This window comes from Haemaphysalis longicornis, unplaced genomic scaffold, assembly GCF_048455015.1.
Source record: "Haemaphysalis longicornis isolate Haplotype H1 unplaced genomic scaffold, Haemaphysalis longicornis Haplotype H1 scaffold_7, whole genome shotgun sequence".
Taxonomy (NCBI): domain Eukaryota; kingdom Metazoa; phylum Arthropoda; class Arachnida; order Ixodida; family Ixodidae; genus Haemaphysalis; species Haemaphysalis longicornis.
In genome coordinates, this window is record NW_027526422.1 from 141,644,148 (window position 1) to 141,664,385 (window position 20,238).

The following is a 20,238-nucleotide window of genomic DNA, read 5'->3' on the forward strand; positions in this document are numbered from 1 at the left end:
CTAATGCTACAGGCGGGGACATTCGGGCTACGCTGCGACGCCAGCTCCACAACGCAACTAGGGCTACGCTCCCTTGGCTGTTGGCGGCGACGGCTGGGCCCCTTCCTGCAAGCCTCTACGAGAGGCGACCGTCGCCTTGATTTCTACGCCGAACAGGCAGACATATGCTACAACGTGAGGCGACGCAATCCTCCACGACGTTTAGGTGAGCTGGAACCGATAGAACACTTCTTTAACTGTTTACGTACTTGTGGTGTGCTCGGAAAGACAGTCCTCGTCAATTAGACGGTTTTTCTGTGCATCCTGTCCACTGGATGAATTGACGTGACATTCAGTTTCTCATTTGGTTTTTTATTTGTTTAGTGTGCAAAATTATATCCCGTTCTTGAAGTGTGCTTTAAAGTGGCTGTGTAATTATGACCGCATGCATTAAAGCAATGTGTTATTATATTCAAATGCTACATATCAATGCAAAACTTTCAGGAAACAAGGCCCACACAGGCATGAGGTAATCGCCGTTTGACTCGCTTGCCTTGACAGCAGTGTGTATGTACTTCGTTGTTGTATTTTGAATGTACTGTGATTGTAAACATTGTCAGCCAGAATTAAATTTAAACTAGAAAACTGTCCAATATTGTTGCTCTTAAACATTTTCTATTGGCTGCATTTGGCAGTTTTTGTGTGTACACAACACATTCGAGAAATCTTTGTTCCAAAGTGACTAAAATGCGCATAAGCAATTAACTGCTGCGAAATAACCGTGTCTATTTTCATGCTATCTAGATGAACAGACGATGTCCATCAAATATTCATGGTTCTTGCGAAATGTCTGCGGTTATGCAGAGTGTGCTCAAAGGATTACCTTTGAATTGGTGTTAATATACGTGTTCGCTTTTACATTGGTTCTTCCGACCTTACCTCATCCCCTCGGTTTCGGGCGTGGTTGATCAAGCGGTCAATTCCTTTCGAAAGCTCCATAGAAGAACACGATGGCCTACCTACAAAAGAAACAAAAAGTGGGCGACAAATATAAAAACAAATTTTGGGCTCCACGAGATTTCGCTAATTCACATGTTTGTTTAGCGCTTTCTGAATCTAACATATATTTCAAACGTCGTTCACATTTGACCATAGAGACATGCAGCTCACTCCAAGCCAACATTTTAAACATTTCGCTTTTTTTATAGATTCCTGAATATGTTCCTCTGTAGAAATATGGAGACTACTGACCAGTGTAAAGTTCATACCTTTCGTCAGAGAAGTCGGCATAATTTCTAATTTTCGAATCGCACAATTTATCACGCGTAGCAATTCGGTTGCCCGAAAGCGTCAAACCGCACAGAACCTTCCCGTTGCGCTTTTAAAGACGATAGTCTTTCTTGGGTTACTTAAACCCATAGATTCTGGTCTGTCTGTATATCTGTCTGTTTGTCTGTCTGTCTGTCTGTCTGTAACTCGATTAAGCCACCCGGCCAAAGTAAAATGCTTACTGCGCAATAGTCTTAAATACTGAGAGCCAAATGTAAACGTCTAAGCCCGGTTTATATGTTCATACTTGTCAACTTTGTTGAACAAGAACAAGACATTACGCAAATATAAGACAGTAAATTAGTACACAATGGATATTTACAGTGTTCCTTTATTAAAAAATTCGTGGATGCTTGGTTTTTCGATAGAAAATGATATTCTACTTCTACTGCAGGACAACCCGTACCGCCTGCTGTTGCCCGCGCCACCTCCGGGCGGCATATGAGAAATCACGCGGCAACAGCAAAGAAAGGTTCCAATAGCTAGGTTTCACGTCCTGCTTGGAATGCACGTGGAGCACGGCAACGCCGTTCTATAAACCTTGAAGTCGGCAGCCTCGATTCACGCGCGTCTCCGCCGTACTGCAGCGCTGGAATCGAGGAACTCCGCCTGTAGCAGTGTAACGAGATAAATTCAAATCGCCTTGAGCAAACCTTTAGTGTGTTTACCTTGGGATGAGCGCGACGGAACAGGAACAGCATGAGAGGTGAGCGGGAAAGCGAAGGGGGGCATTTCCTTGGCAAATGTCTACAAAGACTAGTATCTTTTGATGACATTTGCAACGGAAGGAGCAGATACGCGGCTAATTGTTTGTCGTCTCCAGCACTAAAACTAGATGTGCACTTTCAATAAAACTGTTTATGTTTGTGTTTTATATGCAATAAAATGAGATGTGCCCCGTGGACGAGATGAGACAAAGCAGAAAGAAATACAGGAACGCTGATTCTTTTTGTGCATTCGTTATTTTTAATTAAGGCTAGGATTTTATGTATTTGTAGAGTCTGTGAAAACTCCCGAGGCTTTACATACCTTTAAACTGCGAGACATTCAGTGGGTCGTGATTGTGTATGGTGGCGCCATTGTTGTGGTGTGTTCAGAGCCGCGTCACTGAATATAAATAGGCAACCCTTGCCGAGACAACACAACGTCCTGTAGCATCGCATTTGGGACAATAGGGATGCCAACGTAAGAACGAGTTAATTCCAGCCATTGGGTTGACCGAACGCGATAAAAAAAAAGGAAAAAGTTCCGCATGGGCAACGAGCAAGCAATTCAGCTTAAAAAGCACGCCAACGTCCTCCACGTCACTGATAGCGGCTTCAAACTCGGCTTTAATCCACCGTAAACACCGCCCACGCCGCCGGAATTAAAAAATAAAAACCTGACGAAAACTAGTGACCCCACTTACGAGGAGGAAACGAAAAGTGTGTGAGATAACTTACTCGCTCCAGCAATGAAGTTTCTCCTAAGAGATAGGGGCCCAAGGCACGAAAGATTAACTGTTTTTTATTTTGTTTTTGAGATACGGTTGTCCTGGCAGTCGCAGTGGCGATGAAAGAAAAAAAAGGCTGTTCAGAATGGCAGAGGTGGCTTGAAAGGTGAGCACTTTATAAGTGATGGTTCGTGCAACTACATGCAAGCTTCCGTAGTTTTGTTCCCGAAGTTGTCTCTGTGAGCGAAAGTATTTTTTGCAACATGCTGGTCTCGCTCCTATTTTTGTGAACACAGTGTGAAAGATGAGCAAGCTCCAAGTCTAATTGGGCAGACATTTGATAGTGATTTGAATAAAATCACAGGATTGGGTCTCCCACTGGGGCTGCTGCGTTTATCTATTTAGCGTCGTGTCGATGTGTTTTCATAAAAGTTAACGTTACTGGTGTTGTTGTTTTAGAGCATATTTTTATGTTTTCACCATCATGACTAAGTGCCATGTAACCACGCATTCAGGGTGTTTCAGCGAACACTTTCAAAAATTCTTAAAAATAGGCTTTTCGAGAAAAAAAGAAAGCCTCTTCAGAAGGAGATTCCTAGCTGCGGCGGACGCCAGATAGTATCAAGGGTGTGCACATTAGTTAGGTGGGTAATTAAACTCTAGTAATGAACCACTTAATTAGCGGAGTTTGGAGGTTATCGTCAATGGTGATTTTGTAGCCCCGGAGAAGACGATTTCATATCAGTTTTTAAAAGAACACAAAAGTCGGTGTTCAAAGCCCTGTAGCGCGAGGAATCCTGCCGTTGTTTTTTGCTCAAAAACAAAACTCGGCGCTCGAGGAGCGCTGGAAGTATTGAGCGAACGCAACGTCGGCTGGTGACATGTTTCAATGAATGTGGCGGCCAATTCAAAATGTAAGTACGATTTTCCCTAGCTAGGAATCCTCAGCACGCAACCACAGCCACGAAAGCCCTCCTCGCCCAGCAAATAAACCTTTCCTTTGTCTGATGCGCTTGCTAACACGCAGCGATTATAAACAAACAGCAGATACACCTAACGAAAAAAGGGCCCATCTCCCCGCGAGGGGGACTCGAGTAAATGCGTCGCATAGGGGGTGGGTGTATTGCGTTAACGTTTAGTGTTTGGGGAGTTGGTGGTAGTGAATGCGTTGTATCAGCAGCTTCTTGACGTAGTTTGAATGAGTCGAGGATATAAGGCGCGTTCGTAGCCTGTCGTTCTGTGTCGGTTTTGTGGCGCAGTGGGAAGAGCACCATGTACCTCGCGTTCCGCCCCCAGGTAGTGAATGCGTTGTATCAGCCGCTTCTTGACGTAGTTTGAATGAGTCAAGGATATAAGGCGCGTTCGTAGCCTTCCATTCTCTGTCGGCTTTGTGGCGCAGTGGGTAGAGCACCATGTACCTTGCGTTCCGCCCGCAGGGTTGTGGGATCGAAAACAGGCGCCGGTAAGTATTTTTTCTATATAGTGTAGGGGGAGGGGTGCGGACCTGTTGTTGAGAGCGAGGAGGGCAGCGTGATGCGGGAGAGGAGGAGTGGGGGAGAGGGCGCACCTGGAACGGCTGTTGCGGACGCCGAGGGACACCAACGCCGGGTGACATCGTGAGTTAAAGAAATGCTCTGCATTTTAAAAAAAGCCACAGTAACGGCAAGTCTGACCTGTCCAGCCAGCATGTTTTAACTTTAAAGATCCTGGGCAATCCCCCAAGTGGGTATGCGCCAAAAACTGCGCAGGAGGCCGCCTGGTTCTTGCTGCGGCAGGAAACTAAACATCCCCCTCGCGAGGCGCACGATCAAATGCAGAGCATTTCCGGGGGCGCACGACGTTAAGTAGTTTGCGTTACGTTAATGTTGTTGCAATTGTTGCTGTTGGTTGTTGTATTGTAATTAAATGAGGAGACGCAATTACGTGGTCATGTGACATCATTTATTAGCAGGTAGGTATGACATCATTTATTAGCAGGTGGGTATGATTATTGTGGCGCAGTGGGAAGAGCACCATGTACCTCGCGTCCGCCCACAGGTAGTGAATGCGTTGTATCAGCAGCTTCTTGACGTAGTTTAATGAGTCAACGATATAAGGCGCGTTCGTAGCCCTTCATTTTGTGTCGGCTTTGTGGCGCAGTGGGTAGAGCACCATGTACCTTGCGTTTCGCCCGCAGGGCCGTGGGATCGGAACCAGGCGCCGGTAAGTATTATTTTTTTATATAGTGTAGGGCGAGGGGTGCGGACGACGATGGACAACTAGAATGGGTGACATCGTGAGTTAAAGAAATGCTCTGCATTTAAAATGAACGGATGGTGACGTTTCACATCTTGCAAGTCTGATAGCCACGTCAGATGTGGTCGAGACAATAATAAAAAGAAAAGCAAAACTGTCGCCAACGCCCACAAGGCCGCCCGAAACGGGCGACCGTGTTGTGGGCAATGGCTAGCCTCTTTCTTGCGCCTACCAACGAAAGAAAACATAACGCTAGCCGTGGTATAAGGCGAGCGTTGATCATTGAAAAAATACAGGACGCGATTGCGTTGATATCAGCTGATTCCCTAGCGTGGGGAATCCCCAGAGCCTTCTTGCATTGGGCGACACAGTCATTGCAACACGTCATCAGCGGATGTTGCGTTTGCACTAGACTTCTGGCGCACCATGTGCGGTGCGTTTTGGTTTCATTGGGGAAAAATACTTGATTTTGCGGGCTGCACGGCTCTACAGATTGTATTTTTCTTTGCTTTAAAAACAGATTGGTTATCGTCGTCTCTGTGGCTACAAACTCGCGATTGGCAATAACCGCCAAACTTCGCTAATAAAAAAGTCCATCACACAGTTTTACTTAATTAACTATGTAATTCGCATGTTTCTGATAACTGCTGACGCCCGCCGAATCTGATAGCTTGTTTCTTAGGAGAATTCCTATTTTCTTGAAAAGCCTACCTTCAGGAATTTCGGAAAGTGTTCACGAAAACACCCTGTATAATCGCGCGATGCTCCATTTTATAGTTTCGATGTACAGTAATTCATCGTAAACTCGAAGTCGTAATATCCGCCGAAAATTTCGAGATAAGCGGAGTTGCGAGTTAATCGAAATACCGAAAATTTGTGGTCACGTGCTAGTGTAGGTAACAAACGCTCCGCTACGCAGAAATGCTTCCTTATTAGAGACAGAACAATTCACAGGAACTTAGTTCTTGTTATTTAGTTTTTGTTAGTTAGTTTGTATTACTCGGGAAGGAAGAACTCCGTGATCCACACCTGTTTCTCATTGGTATCTAGTCCCGGAAAAGCGTTCGTGAGCTGTTTATTACATAGCATCAATTGCTGGTCGCTACCGCTACATTCTAACTTGCTGCGAAGCAGGCGTAACATATTTCTTGTTTCTGCAGTTGTAGGCACATCTCGAGGATCCTCTTCGTCCACATGATCAGCCGCGTGGCCCACAGCTATCTCGAGGATATAGGCTTCGGGTAGCAATCCGGTAACCGGGACATCGACCTAGTATACTAGGTTGATGTCCAGCTTTGCTACTACAGCGTTTTTGTCGTAGTCCTGTTGTAACGAGAGACGTCACGACAGCTGGCTATAGTCACGACAGCATGATGGCTGTCGTGGCGACATGTAGTTCTGTTGTGGCTACAGGAATGTTTGTCGTTGAGAAAATTGACTCTGTCGTTACGACAGAAATGTGTGTTGTAACAACAGATGGCTTTGTCGTAATGACAGGACTTCTGTCGTAACTACAAAAAAAATTGTCGTACGACAGGAATTCTTGTTGGGTGTCTGTCGTATTCATGTTGACATTTTCGCCTGGGTACCGCTCGAACTCCACGCAAATTTGCCGTTCATACCGCGTTTGGCGCGTACTGGGAGGGTAGCGTTTGAACGAACACCGTACCAGCTGCCTGTAGCAGACTTTGGCTTGTGTCTTCTCTGTCAACATTTCGAGATATCCGTGGTTTTCCGTAAAAACGTTTCGAGATGAAACAGCAAATACAAGGCGCCCACGGGATATATTGCAAAGCGAGAAAAACGTTTTGACTTGACCGATATTTTAGAGGTGCGAGTTGTAGTTAGCGAGGGTTTACTGAATATTCAAACATCGTCACGCCGGATGGCTGGTTTGGGAGAGACAAAATTACCGCTTGATACGTTTTTTTTGTTTGGCACAAATTTTTCGCTAATGTCGCACGCCGAGTTCGGTGTAGAAATAAACACACCTATCGTTACGTACTTTTTAATTTTTCTCGGGCTACTCTGTGCTTTGTGCGCAGCGGCGTCGCAAGGATTTTAGCCGTGTAGTGTCGCCAGCGTTTGTTAGCGAATAGACGGTATAAATTCATTTTCAGATGCGCTGAAATGAGTTATGTGAAGATATTCTCGAATAAAGAGGTAGCGGTTATTGGAATATATGAATACTATTAAATACGCTTTCGCGTATTTTCAGCGCAGTTTTGATAGCTTCGTTAGAAGGTATCATTGAAAATTCCTGCAGACTTCTATTTCCATTGTTGGGGGGGGGGGGTGACGTCGCGGTCGTTTCTAGGTTGCGCCTCGTGTTCCGCTGAAACGGCAGCTGTGCACGAGGTCCATAGTGGAAGACTTTGGAAAACGAACGTCTATGTGGGTGCTTTGAGCACGTTGTCATCACTAAAGTAGCACGTCGTTCGAAACATGATGTAAACATTATGCTCATGCTTTTCTTAACTTGGGTATGAATTTGGACTAGATTTCTTCATAATCGGCCCATTTTCAACATGAAAACATAACTTAAACTTTAAGCATGTAAGTCTGATTACTTGGTCAAGATTTTCGATCAGGTCATTAACCAATAGGCACTATTTTTAAGATCACATGCTCAAAATAAAAGTGTGTGATTGGGTGCGTGGAAGAAATATTATTTGGTGATACCTTTCCTCTAAAGTCTGTGCCACCTCTATGTTATGTGCTAGAACGATTCACTGATCATTCCTCTTAAGGGAGTATAATGGCACATGGTTTTCACTGAGAATATATAAGCACAATTCTCACAACTAAGCAAGGAAGGCTGGCAATTATAAGCTGTACCAGAAGGTAACTTCTTTTGTTCTGTGCTACAAAGCGACGAAAAAAACTTCGCTATCTGCTGTACTGCATGTCTCGAAAATCTACGCAAACTGGTGTAGTTGTTCACTGCTTTCCACACTCTGAGAAGTCGAGTGCTGTCTAGGAGTAAAAAATACTGTCTCATAATTAACTCATTTTTCAAGAATTGGGAAACTATTCCCGGCCGTGGCACGTGTTCCGCCAAAACGAACGGCTAAATACTCCTCTTGTAATTTAGTCACTAATTCTCCTCGAGGTGTAGTATCTGAATCTTGTATGAGAATTATAATACCATCTTTAAGTAGCGTTCCGTCCCCCCCTTTTAAAGAAACACTGAAGTGAATTTTTCAAGCCCCCTTTTTTGCTTGCACTGCGTAGACAGGCTCAAATTACACACTTTTCATCGTTTATCCGGTTGATAAGTCGGTAATTGTTTTATAAAGCGCGAAAGAAGAAAAACTACCATGCGCGGTCTGCGGCGGCCGCACCAACTAAAGGCTGTCACGACGGGAGGAGATTAATAGGGATTGGGCGATGTCCAATATCAGCATTCAAACAAGTGTCGGTTTCTGATCTGTAAAACAACATGCTTGACATCCTAAGTCATCGTTGGATGGGCATTCTCGATATCAGTAATCGTCGTACCGCGCTTCTGCCATGTTGTCCGCTGTAAAATGCCTAATATAGGCCTCTCAGGACGGCTTGGAATCGTAGCAATCACTAGCCGAAGCCTACGCAGTGGATGAACGCCCTCCGCGTCACCGCAGACGCTTAGATGGCATGCGCTTTCCCCCCATATTTAGAGCTTGCCTGACTCATACCTGTGTCGTAAAAAGCGTGTTAGCACCAGGCCAAGGGTCTCTTGATTCTAGCCTGTGCCCACTGCCCCCAAGCAGTCGGTGCTTATGGCAACAGCACGTGAACGAGAACTCGCTAGCGCGTCAGTGTCAGCCTGTGCGTGTTCTGTGAACTAGTTCGCGGACGAGTGAACGCTACGCCCCAAAAATGGTGAACTCAGTATAGAAAACATCGGCTGAAAACGAAAAAGTCAACTTACAAAAAAAAGAGAAGGTACACTCGGGGATTCGAACTTGTGACTTGCAAAATAACATACCTAGGGCTCCAGACCACTTGGCCGAGGGCTTTGTTTTTTCTTTACTACCGTTCGTCTTAAACGAAAAACCAGGTTACAGTGATTTTGTAACTATTGCCACCGTTGCGATAATACAAGTTTAAAATCTATTCAGCTGAATAAGGTCATCTCAATAAAATACTCTCAATAAAATGAATACGACAGACTGCGTATGACAGCGTTCGTGCAGTCAGCGTCCCACGAATTTCCACAATATCTCACGTCTAGCAATTGCATTTCTTAGACGGAAAAGCGTTTGAAGATGTGTGGTCATGCTGATGACCGCTGTGCTTGTTCTCCCAGCGGAAAAAAGTGCTTCCTACTCCCTGGTTTTACGCTGTGCGGTAAAAGTTTCAGTTGATTTTATTTCCTTAGTACCTTTATTGACTTCGCTGACTCTTCTCCTGCCTTCAATCGGCCTTAGATTTTCTACTAGCATACCAGTCAGCGAAGTGTCGCATGTGCGCTTGTGCAGCGCTTGGGTGGAGCGACCTGGACTTGGAGCTTGATACAGTGTACAAACTAACAAACTAAAGAGAGGCACATTCTTCTATTCACAAACGTGTTGTGGCTTAGTTTCAACTGAGCGAACAAACTGCCACGAGCCGTCGGCAGCCGGAAGACTAAACGCTGGGCCGACTGACCCTGTCGGAAGGTCGACGAGCCGTGCGGTAGCGCAGTCAAGACAAGTCATCTCCTCCTGACGTCACACTAAAACGCCACAGAACATGGGCGTTGATGCAGAGAGAAGGATAGCATTTTCTAATTGATTTTTCTACTAAATAAATTCCCGTAAACGCATTCAGAGTTGTCGAAAAATGGCCTATATATGGACTCTGGACTACAATTTGCGCTAGTAATCCCGCAATGTTTACAAATCACTTCAGTGTCCCTTTAAGAGTGGATAAGCGCTATTGGCTGCGGCGTTACCGACTTCTGCAAAGGGTACTATTACACAATCTTGGAAAGCATTCCGTTACGCCCCTAGAGCATTCTGCTATTCCCCGCGAGGCAGCGTGTTTTCGCTCTGCCTGACACCACTCCCACCCTCTCCAGGCCGGTACAGTAGACAGTTAAAAGCAAACAGCAAGAACGAGTAATTTTACAACATGGCAAAGAAGGGTAAACGAACTCAGACTTTATTTTCTTAGAAGATATCACCTAACAACCGGCCATCCTGCACTTTCACACAAAAAGAAATTTATTTGGAATTCAAAATTCTCAGCATAAAAACGGTTCCTACTCCCCTTCCATACAGATGGAGACCTAGCCTCAATTTAAGACGCATTCGAGAAAAATTCACAAATAAAAATGCAGCAAAGCAACTAAGAACATTGAAATTATAAAAATTAAATTAAGTCAATAAAAATGACATTAACAACCACAAATAAATAGGAACAGGCATTAGTACGAAACGCTAATGTCGAAATATGGCAGTGGGAGAAAAGTAACAGCATTAAATTAAAACAAAATGGCCTTCCGTACATTAGTGAGTGCTTCACCCAGGCAGAAAATCCAGCTACTTTTTAGTATGCATAAAAACATCTACAAATTAATTTTGGAAAAAAAAACCTGGGACTAAAATCAATTTAGCTTGAAATAGTATTAACACATTAAAATATGGCATAAACACAAATAAGATAAAAAAGATATTGACACAAAAACTCTGCAATAGATATATGTTGGTGGTACAATAGAAAACAGCATTAAACATTCCCGCTGTTTTGTTTAGTAGTGGTGGTTCTAGAATGCAGCTCGCGCTAGTAAGAGTAAGAAAAAGCACAACTTATATTTAAGACAAACACGTTCGACCTGACTGCTTTGTAATGTTTGTGGCAGCGGTCAAAACTGTAGGGACCAGGGAACTGGGCTTGAGCTGAAGTAACGTCTCCATAAGCAAGAAAGTGCGCTTTGCCTTTGGGGCGTACGGCACACTGAACGGCCAAAACACAGAAAACAATGCGACGCCTTCCCCTATGTCCAAGGCTGTGAGGTGAAGTGTCTAGAATGCCACGGCCACTCCTTGTGAGACCTATGGGCTCTTTCTAGAGAAAAAAAATCTTCGCGCAAGCAGCGTCTTATCTTGACTCCTACATGTGCAGAAAGAGTGGGACAGCAAAGATAAGTTCTATAAATAAAAAAAAATGACGAGGTTGAACAACGTTAAGTAATTTTGTTGGTTGATACATTAGTTAATGGGCTGATAGCGAACAGTGAACGCGTATTAAAATGCAATGCTGCTTAGCGTAGTCACCAGTTTAGATGCGAATGTGCGATGACCTTGGATACAGGCACAGTCGTTGTATCTCTGTTCTATTGCACGTGCCTTTACGCTTTCTGCTTATTCCTCGCCGCACACCTCCTTGGAAGAAACATGTAATTAGACCATCACTCCGCGCAACTGCACGCTACACTGGCTTCCCATTTGCTAAGCTTCAAGTTCTGATTCACAGTACAAGATATTTACAAAACAAGGAGTTGTCTGGGTGTGTACCTGGAGTAATAAAGTTTTCATTGCAGAAACAAAAGACCCACTCAGTTTGCCATTGCTTTGGCCGGACACGAATGTTGCAACGAGTTTCTCGGGAACTGAATACTACTGCTCCAGATGCTTTGCATCCTATGCCCAGGAAGTGGAATAGTCCAGCAGCAGGGGGTATGGGCCCAATAGCCAGCCTAATCAAATATAGAAGGTGAACTGACTATTCAGGATTATTGTATCGATGGTTTTATCTGCTGCTATTAGAACCCTCGGTATGTCTGACATGCCCCATTGTTCATTCATTGCTACGAATGTGTGCAGGCCATTTTTGAACTGTATACACCGAAATGTATGCCACGTCAAAGACCTAATCTCAACAAAATCTGACAGCGTGAAAAACGAAAACCCCCTTTTGTTTGAAAACCCCTTTTGGAACTGATCGTTACTTCACATAACACAACCCCACTCCTTAAAGGGCCATGGAAACAGAACACAAGTTCCGTTTATTAAGAGGCTTTTTTGTCCCGATAACAACAATACCAATTTTTCGCCAACTTGAAACAAACCATCAGGACACATTAAAAACTTTCGACTGCACAGCCACTTTGTAGCGACTTTTCTATAATGTCACAGAATTGTATTTGTGCGATTGGCGGCGCCGACCTAAGCCACAACCAAAAAGCAAGACTGGGAGGTTGTTCAATCGCATCACTTGAATAGTATCGCGCATGTGTCACTATGGCGGGAAATTTGTAAGTTGAATGTTGTGTTTTTTTTTTCGATTAAAGGAAAGTTTTTTTGTGGCTGGAATGCAGCTGGGTGATCTACCACCTCAGTTGTTTCAAACAGAACAACGGAGATCATGAACGCAAAATGCGAGTCTGTTTCATTAAAAATGTGCGTTTCATAGTGCTTTTAGCACTTGTGCGGCAGCAAACAATGTTTTATTCACAGAGACATTCAACAAGTTAAGGAAAATTTTAATTCTCCCTTCCATTTGCATGTTTCATGACATCTACAAGCCGAATAAAAGTAGTTGGAAGTTAGCGCCTGTCCCGTCTACACTGTTCTTCGTCAGTGTGTTTTTGTTGCGCTTCAAATCATGGCATGTATGTTTACATGTTCGGCGCTTGCATTGTTTACCCTACTATCGTTATCGGTATAAAAACATTGCATAAAATTTAAAATACAGGTAACTCTTTGTGTAAGGTAATTTGTGTGTAAGGTAAGGTAAGGTAAGGTAATCCCTGATTAATTTGCATTGCATTTTGTCGGCCTCAGCCGACTGGAACGTGCTGTCCATAATACCTTAACCAGCTCAGGGGGAAAATATTGCTAGTTGCTAGAAATATTGCATGGCTACTATTTTCTGCATTCTCGAGTACGCTTCTGATGCATATACGCGGCTGATCGCAACATTTGATGACAACACATAGGCTCGTTAGTTAACGATAAGAACACTCGAACAATAAACCGGTAACCACATGCGGCAACCGCGATAAGTGACGCGAAAGACGGAGCTCAATGAGTACAACAAACAGATAGTGTAGACGACAGCGACCAGCGAAAAAAATAATGCCTTTCCGCCAATGCCCTACGTTGTCGTCTCTCATCGCTGCCGCTCGCTTGTGGGCGGCTGCTGAACAGCAAAAAGAAGCCCGGGACGGCGAGGGCTCGTCGCCTGCCGCAGGCGGCCAGTGTATCATCTTTTTCGCTTGTCTGAGTCGCCCACAATACCTTTTTGCTGTACCCTTTGAGTTACGTTTCTCGCCTCGCTCGCCGCCGTAGGTGCATGTAGTTACCTCTTAACAGTGCGGCGTGTACGCCCAGAAAAGTCCCGTTTTCGTCCATCCTGTCATCAATGGAAGCGCCAAAAACCTGAGTCGAGAGCATTTCAGTCTGATGTTGTAAACATGGCCGTCACTAAAATAATTGTAATCCAGTGCTACACGCACCCCTACCACTCAAGTTATTGTATACAATTATTTGGAGCCGAGCCCGTATCCACAGCTACTGCATGCACGGCAGCCACTCTAAACCTAGCCGCCGGGAGAGCGCTGCCACTATTCGCGTGACCGTACTTCTTACCTGCGAAACCATTCGGCTGGCAAAAACATCCGGCTAGGATACCAACACTTTACGGAACAAAGGGATTGAAGTGGTGCAACAATTGATGCTGTTTGCACACAGGTAAAAAGTCTACCTTCAAATCTACGCAACGGTTCCAATGAGTCACGAAAATATTAGATCTAACCGCTTACGCGGACTGAAGTTAGAGAGCAACTCTGCTTGGTCAATACTAAAAAAAAACTAGTTAAACAGTACCTGTATTTCTCGGCAGCATTTCTTCGTCCCGTAATACCTCCAGGGTCATCATAGCAGCGAAAGATCCCCAGTTCAAGGGGAGAATGGCGGGAATCCGTTCCGGGCAACAGGGAGCGCTTCGGTGCACAGTGCAAATAGTGCCGGTTTCGGCATCCGCGCCACCACAGCTCTCATGTTCATCAGAAAGAAAAACTAGTTCCACGCACGCACGCACGCGCGAATATATCGGCTTGCTCGCGTGTTCATGATCTAGCGCTGACGCAAAGACATGCAATCAGTTAGCGAGCACGCGTTCGTACTGTGACAAAAATGACGATAAGGGCAGATCCAACTTCCCTTATTGCTTGAAGCGACTGTTTGAAAGAATATGCCCTCACTCCACCACTTGCGTAGCACAGTGTTTTCAAAGCGCAGCCCTGTATTGTTGGCGGGACATCGTCAGTAGCCCGCCCGGTGTCGCTCCGGATACCGCCTGTGACGGGTTTTGCCGTAAACATGAGAGATCGTCCCGACAGCCGCGCGACGTCTTGCGTGTCTTCGCACGCATGCATGTTTTACATGGACTGTGTTGCGCGCAATGTGAGTTGAAATTGCCGGCGCCTGCCCTTGAAATTGGCGCGGACCTTTCATGATGCATGGTTTGCACTTTTTAAATGTCTAACAAACCTATGGCAGAGGAAAAAGAAACAAAAATGAACCGAGAGAAATTATGTTTTTTATTTTTATCAAGCTTGCTTCATTCATGTCACTGAACGGCGCGTGAAAGCATTAGGCGAAGTCATATACTTGCACGTTTAGAATGATCGGTGGAAGTAATCGGGAGTTGTTTTACGTGACTGCATTATATAATATATAGGTATGCAAATAAAACGTCGCTGATGAATTGGCGTGCGTGAATGGCAGATGTGCACCTCCATGCTTACTCACGCACGGAAAAAAATGGAATTGCAATTGTACTTTTCGTGCAGGAGAGAGGGAGAAGCTGCGAAGGTTTACTCTTCACAATTGCAGGAGTGGAACCGTGACAGCGCTCCGCCCCATTCGAGAAGATTACGCGGTTAGGTTTACTGTTCCTCCACATGTAGAGCGAACATTATATCCAATTCCCCGCAGCTTTCCAGGAGAGTGAGCCAACGCCCACAAGGGTACAATTACTGTCGAACTCATCAAATACTTCCCAGATTTCTTGGATTGCAATATTACTTACATACATCATTTGCAACTGGTTGTATTTTGTGTTTATGATAATTTTACTGCAGCATTTACTTCATTACTCTGCGAAAAGGTTTTTTATGGAGCGCCTTTGCAGAGAGGTTAAAGTAAGGATGGCAAAGCTGACACAACGTTACCTTCACCCCATGCATCCGAGCCCTCGACGGCTTGTAGAAAACTTGTTCGGATACTCCAGGCACGGCCATCGCTGAACTCTACAATGGCGTCACCGTCTGAGTTCACGTCGACAACTTTTCCCGGCTCAAGGAGGCTCTCCACTTGTTCTGTAGGAAACTGAAATAGAATGGCAATTCGAGAGCTATATGACGACGCGTTCAAACAATGTTTACCTTGAATCTTTCAGCGGGTTTTGTATGTGAACATAACTTTCCGGAAATTTGATGTTGTGTCGGCGGCTTAAATAAATGAGCAGCTACATGTGTCTCCGCATATCACGTTCTACACTTTCTCTTCCCTTAATTCGGTTATGCAAGTGCTCTTACGCTTAAAAGCGACGTTGGAGAATCCACCAACTTTCAAACAAAATGTTAGCCACAAGAACTATGCAAATAAAGAAAAACTTTTTCTGAAAATCTCCTTTATCTATAGGTATTGCATTGTGATATGGTTTCCTGGAAACTCTTGAAACAAAATCCGTCTCCGCAAATAATGAAATGAAGTCTCTGAACGAGTATATTGTAATAACGCATTATTGAACAGCAGGGAAGTGCTGGTATCATCTTTTCGAATTGTAAAAACTAAGATTTGCCCGATATGATAAATTTATGTAGTAAATGATTGTAATTTATACAATAATGAATGCTACGCTTTCCGGTTTTGGACGTTGTTTTGAGTACAATTTGTTTGAGTTGGGCGAATTTGAAGAACATCTTTTCCTTTACGAACGTTACGAACGTAGCATTGACAGAATTAATCCTCTTCATTGGCCTAGATGCAACGAGCAGGGACAATATCCTTTTGAGCGGAATGCTCTTTTTCTCTAGGATGCATGGCCTCTGACAGCATCACTGTAATCTTAGAACTACTTGCCGTTAAGGACAGGGCAGCTCGAGGTCAAAGCCTCGTCAAAAAGGCGCTGACATTTTTTAGTTTTCTTTTTGAATGCCACCAGCACAAAGCGTACAATGACAAGTATGAAGCCCAGTTCCGATCTTTGATCAATGCTGCTTCACCGGAGCTTACGAAGCCTCTGGTTATGAGGGGTTACGAAGGCCACAGATTCAGTAGGAACGAAAGCTAATTTGAACAGCTCACGCTGATCCTGGCCACTCCTAAGATGTATCTGGTACATAATGTTGAGGGGGGTCAGAAATAGTAGACTGTGTCCGCGAAAAAGTCCTTTATATGACCAGGGAAATTATGATTCCTTGAGTGCAGAATTGCGTTCTTTCATGCCGTCCTTTGGGGACTGCAGCCAATACCTAGACGTAGAGAGCTTATTGACCATATTCAAAGATAACATAATTTCATTAACAAGCAAGTTCGTTCCATCCAAAAGGCAGAAACAGCGTGTCGATAAACTTTGGATGACAAAAGAGTTACGCACGTCAATAAAAAGAAAGGCTAGAATGTACAACGCATTTAGATCAACACAAAGTCCAAGTTTATAAGCTAAACTAAATGAATTTAGTTTGAAGCTGAAAAACGACTTGAAGCTTTCAAAACGCCGATATTTATCATTCATAGCTGATAGAATGAAGAATGTACTCCTATGCAAGAAGATTGTAAAACAGTTTTTATAACCTTGCCGAAGACTCGAAAGTATTGTATCACATCACTTAACGTTTTTATGACATGATGGTGTCCCGACATGCACTATGGGGCGTAAAAAGGTAGGTTGAGGTCCAAACAACCTACTGTTTGTATAGTTACCTGCTGGTTTTATACCAGTCTTCTAACCAGTATGGAGGTTTATTGAGCGAATCGTTACGAATTGAGCACAACACCAATAACGTGGACGGTTCAAGTTCGGGGTTGTGCTCGTCGCATACAGGGCACGGAGCCCTAATCTTTTCACGCCATTGCAATCGGGGTTTGTACCTCGAATAATATTTGTGGGTGGAGACCACGTCATAGGGACATAGGAAGGACAGCCATTTTTTATTACTGCTCTTCTGTCCTCATGAAAAGTCAGTACGGAAACGCGCTAGTGCTAGTCGGCTTCCACAATTTCTGGAGTGCGCCCACCCACATATGTCTTCTCAGCGGGATCCGTTGTATTTAATTTATAAACAATCTATTTTTACACACACACGCGCGCCGCACACACACACAAACACACACAAAGGCACACACACACACACACACACACACACACACACACACACACACACACACACACACACACACACACACACACACACACACACACACACACACACACACACACACACACACACACACACACACACACACACACACACTTCTACACGCGCACGCGCACACACACGCACGCACCCGCCCGTGCACAGGCACACACACACTCATACAACGTACGCGTGCGCGCACGCATTCACGATAATTACGTATACGGTAAAATACAGCTACACTGTATTTGTTCAAACCAGGAGGGATAGTTGCGGTACACATATCGTAACCATATCTGCCTAATCTTGATATACGCTCTAATTGTTAAACGGCACTAAGGAGTGCAAGAGTAATTTTATTCAATTTATATGGAAGGTCATCCCGAGTAGACCAGGATTTGTTCTTTGCGACTTAAGGGTTTGGAATACAATACAGAGCTCTCTGTACATATTCATCGGTTTCGATTCTTGTTAGGGTGGAAAACAATACATGTACAACTTAATGCGTTCCTTAGCGAGTTTTTGAAAGCCTAAACACCGTAATCATGTCATAAGTGTTCGAGTTCAGAGTCGGTTTGTGATTAAGACGATAGGATGGAAATTCGGGTCACAAACGTCAGGTAGCACCACTCAAACATCTCATCGCAAATAATGGTGTAAAGTTACATCATTGGCGAAAAGAAACAGTAAACTTGAATACATTAAGACAACCAAACCTATTTGGCTATTCGTAGCCAAATCTCCAAATCTGGCTCTAAGGAACTCACAATGTAGACGACCGTAAAAACTCTGAAGAAACTCAGGGTATTTTTCCAGATTTTTAAAAATACTGTAATCCCTGGTTCACTCGAACTCGGATGTATCGAAATATCTGTGGCTGCTGAGCGCAACGACGCGGGCGCGATTCCCGGCCGTGGCGGCCGCTTTTCTAATGGAGGCGAGAAGGAAAGAAATTAAAGCCGTTCCACTCAATGTGAAAGCTGCCAGAATTGCAGAGCAGTGATTCGCCATAATGGGCTGTACCGCCGTTATCCACTTACTGCTACCACCCCATGCTATTTAAATTTGCCGCCTTCGCAGTGCTCGCGCGCCCCCTGCGTGAAACTGCGCAAGCGGGAGTTCTGTTCTCCTTGTGCTTTTCTCCCCGCACGTGCCGACATTGCACTGCCACATCTTGCGTTTACTATCGTAAACACCAACCAAACGGGCTCCCTTAACTGAAGGAACGCGGGCGCTGCTGGTTAATTACGTATATTTTTCCTAAAATGTACCTATTGTTTCCTTTGCGCTGAACGACGTGAAGCTGTATGACAAGTGCCAGCATTTGACGAGTTTCGAACGCTTATGACTATATAAACCGCTTGGCTTTCGAAGCCTCTGTGGTACGCTGCAAACAACAGCGTTACTTGGATTAGATTTTATTTGATTGGCTACACTGGCCGTGGTTGACCAGTGTTGCACGGCTCCTAGAGAGCCGTGCTGCGCAAGCGCAAGCGCAAGCGCTAGGATAGGATAGGATAGGATAGGATAAGATAGCATTGGATAACATAGGATTGGATTGAATGATAAGCAGCAGTGAGCATGATGATAATCAATCAATCAATCAATCAATCAATCAACCTCTATTTTTGATGCCCAGGAACCCTAGGGTCTTGGTACTGGTACACCATATACAAGCATTCATAAAAACAAACTAAAATCAAGACAACACAACACAGCAAACCACATATATATGAAAGAAACAATAAGGTAAAAATAGTTACAGAGATCCCGGAAAGCAAAACAGCAAAAAAAAGGAAGCCTAGTGTTAGAAGCCATGACACCCGGCCAGCAAAACGTTGAAGGCACGTGAAAAATTGAAAATACACAAGCAAATACTCAATGAACATGACGGAGATAGATTATACACATAAAACAAAGGTTTGCAACAAAATGTTAGGAAGTTTCAAAATAGAAAAACGAAGTTCAGCGTTACAAGCACTGACACTTAAACCGACAGATATTCAAGCAACACAAAATCAGGAAAAGTGAAAAACAAACAAGCAAGATGATGATTTGCATAAAATAAATACGGAACAGAAATACGGCACATAAATGACATAAAGGCACTTAAGCTACAACAGTTTTCAATTCATTAGAGAACAAAGACAAAGAGCTCTGGAATATATCAAGACGATCGGAATATTCATTATATGCACATTGTATTCTGCAGATGGACGAGCGTCGTCTACTTAAAGCATCTGTTCTGAAAGTTAGAAATCTTCGGAAAAGTTTGTTCGGCAAGTTTACATTGATAAGTGCAACCAAGTCATCACACAAAATATCACCATGAAGAAGTTTAGAAAGAAAGATAATGTCAGCTCTCATTCGTCGACACCAAAGGGAAGGAATACTTTTGAGACAAGACATGCTGCCGTCTGCGTCTTCTTGTACATGACGGAAACGGTGCCTAAAGATAGAAAGGAACTTATTTTGAACCCTTTCGAAGCGGTCACTATTGGACTTGAAAGTTCCATTCCAAACAACAGAACGGTATTAGAGAAGAGGTAAGCATAGAGCCGAATACAACTTTAAGAAAGTAAGATGACTTTTAAACTCTCTAGAATACCTGCAAACAGCACCCATACATCGAAGAGAGCGTCCGGTAATTTGTGTAACGTGGGAAGAGAAAGTCAGAGAAGAATCAAATAGTACTCCCAAGTCCCAAATTTCGGTCACCCTCGGCAGTGCAGTGCTTGCTATTTTATAGGAGTATTGAAGCTGTTGAGTTTTCCTACCATAGGAAACAACTTTCGTTTTTGAGGGGTTCAAAATTAAGTCGTTTTGGCTTGCACTTCGGGATAAACTTGTCCATACCGCTTTTGACAACCTCAGTGAACCGCTCGACCTGCGCATCACAATCAGGAAGATCTTGAATTGCAGACCAATC

At 44.1% G+C, this 20,238-nt stretch overlaps 1 protein-coding gene across 1 annotated transcript in view; it reads right to left on the minus strand.

Moving 5' to 3' along the window:
- Nucleotides 1–20,238, minus strand: part of LOC144147089 (uncharacterized) — a 293,400-nt gene that overhangs the window by 174,972 nt on the left and 98,190 nt on the right. The window contains exons 10-11 of the mRNA XM_077679136.1: nt 15,120–15,276; nt 919–998 (exon numbers count right to left, since the gene is read on the minus strand). Coding sequence (XP_077535262.1) covers nt 919–998; nt 15,120–15,276 — 237 coding nt within the window. The remainder of the gene's footprint in view (nt 1–918; nt 999–15,119; nt 15,277–20,238) is intronic.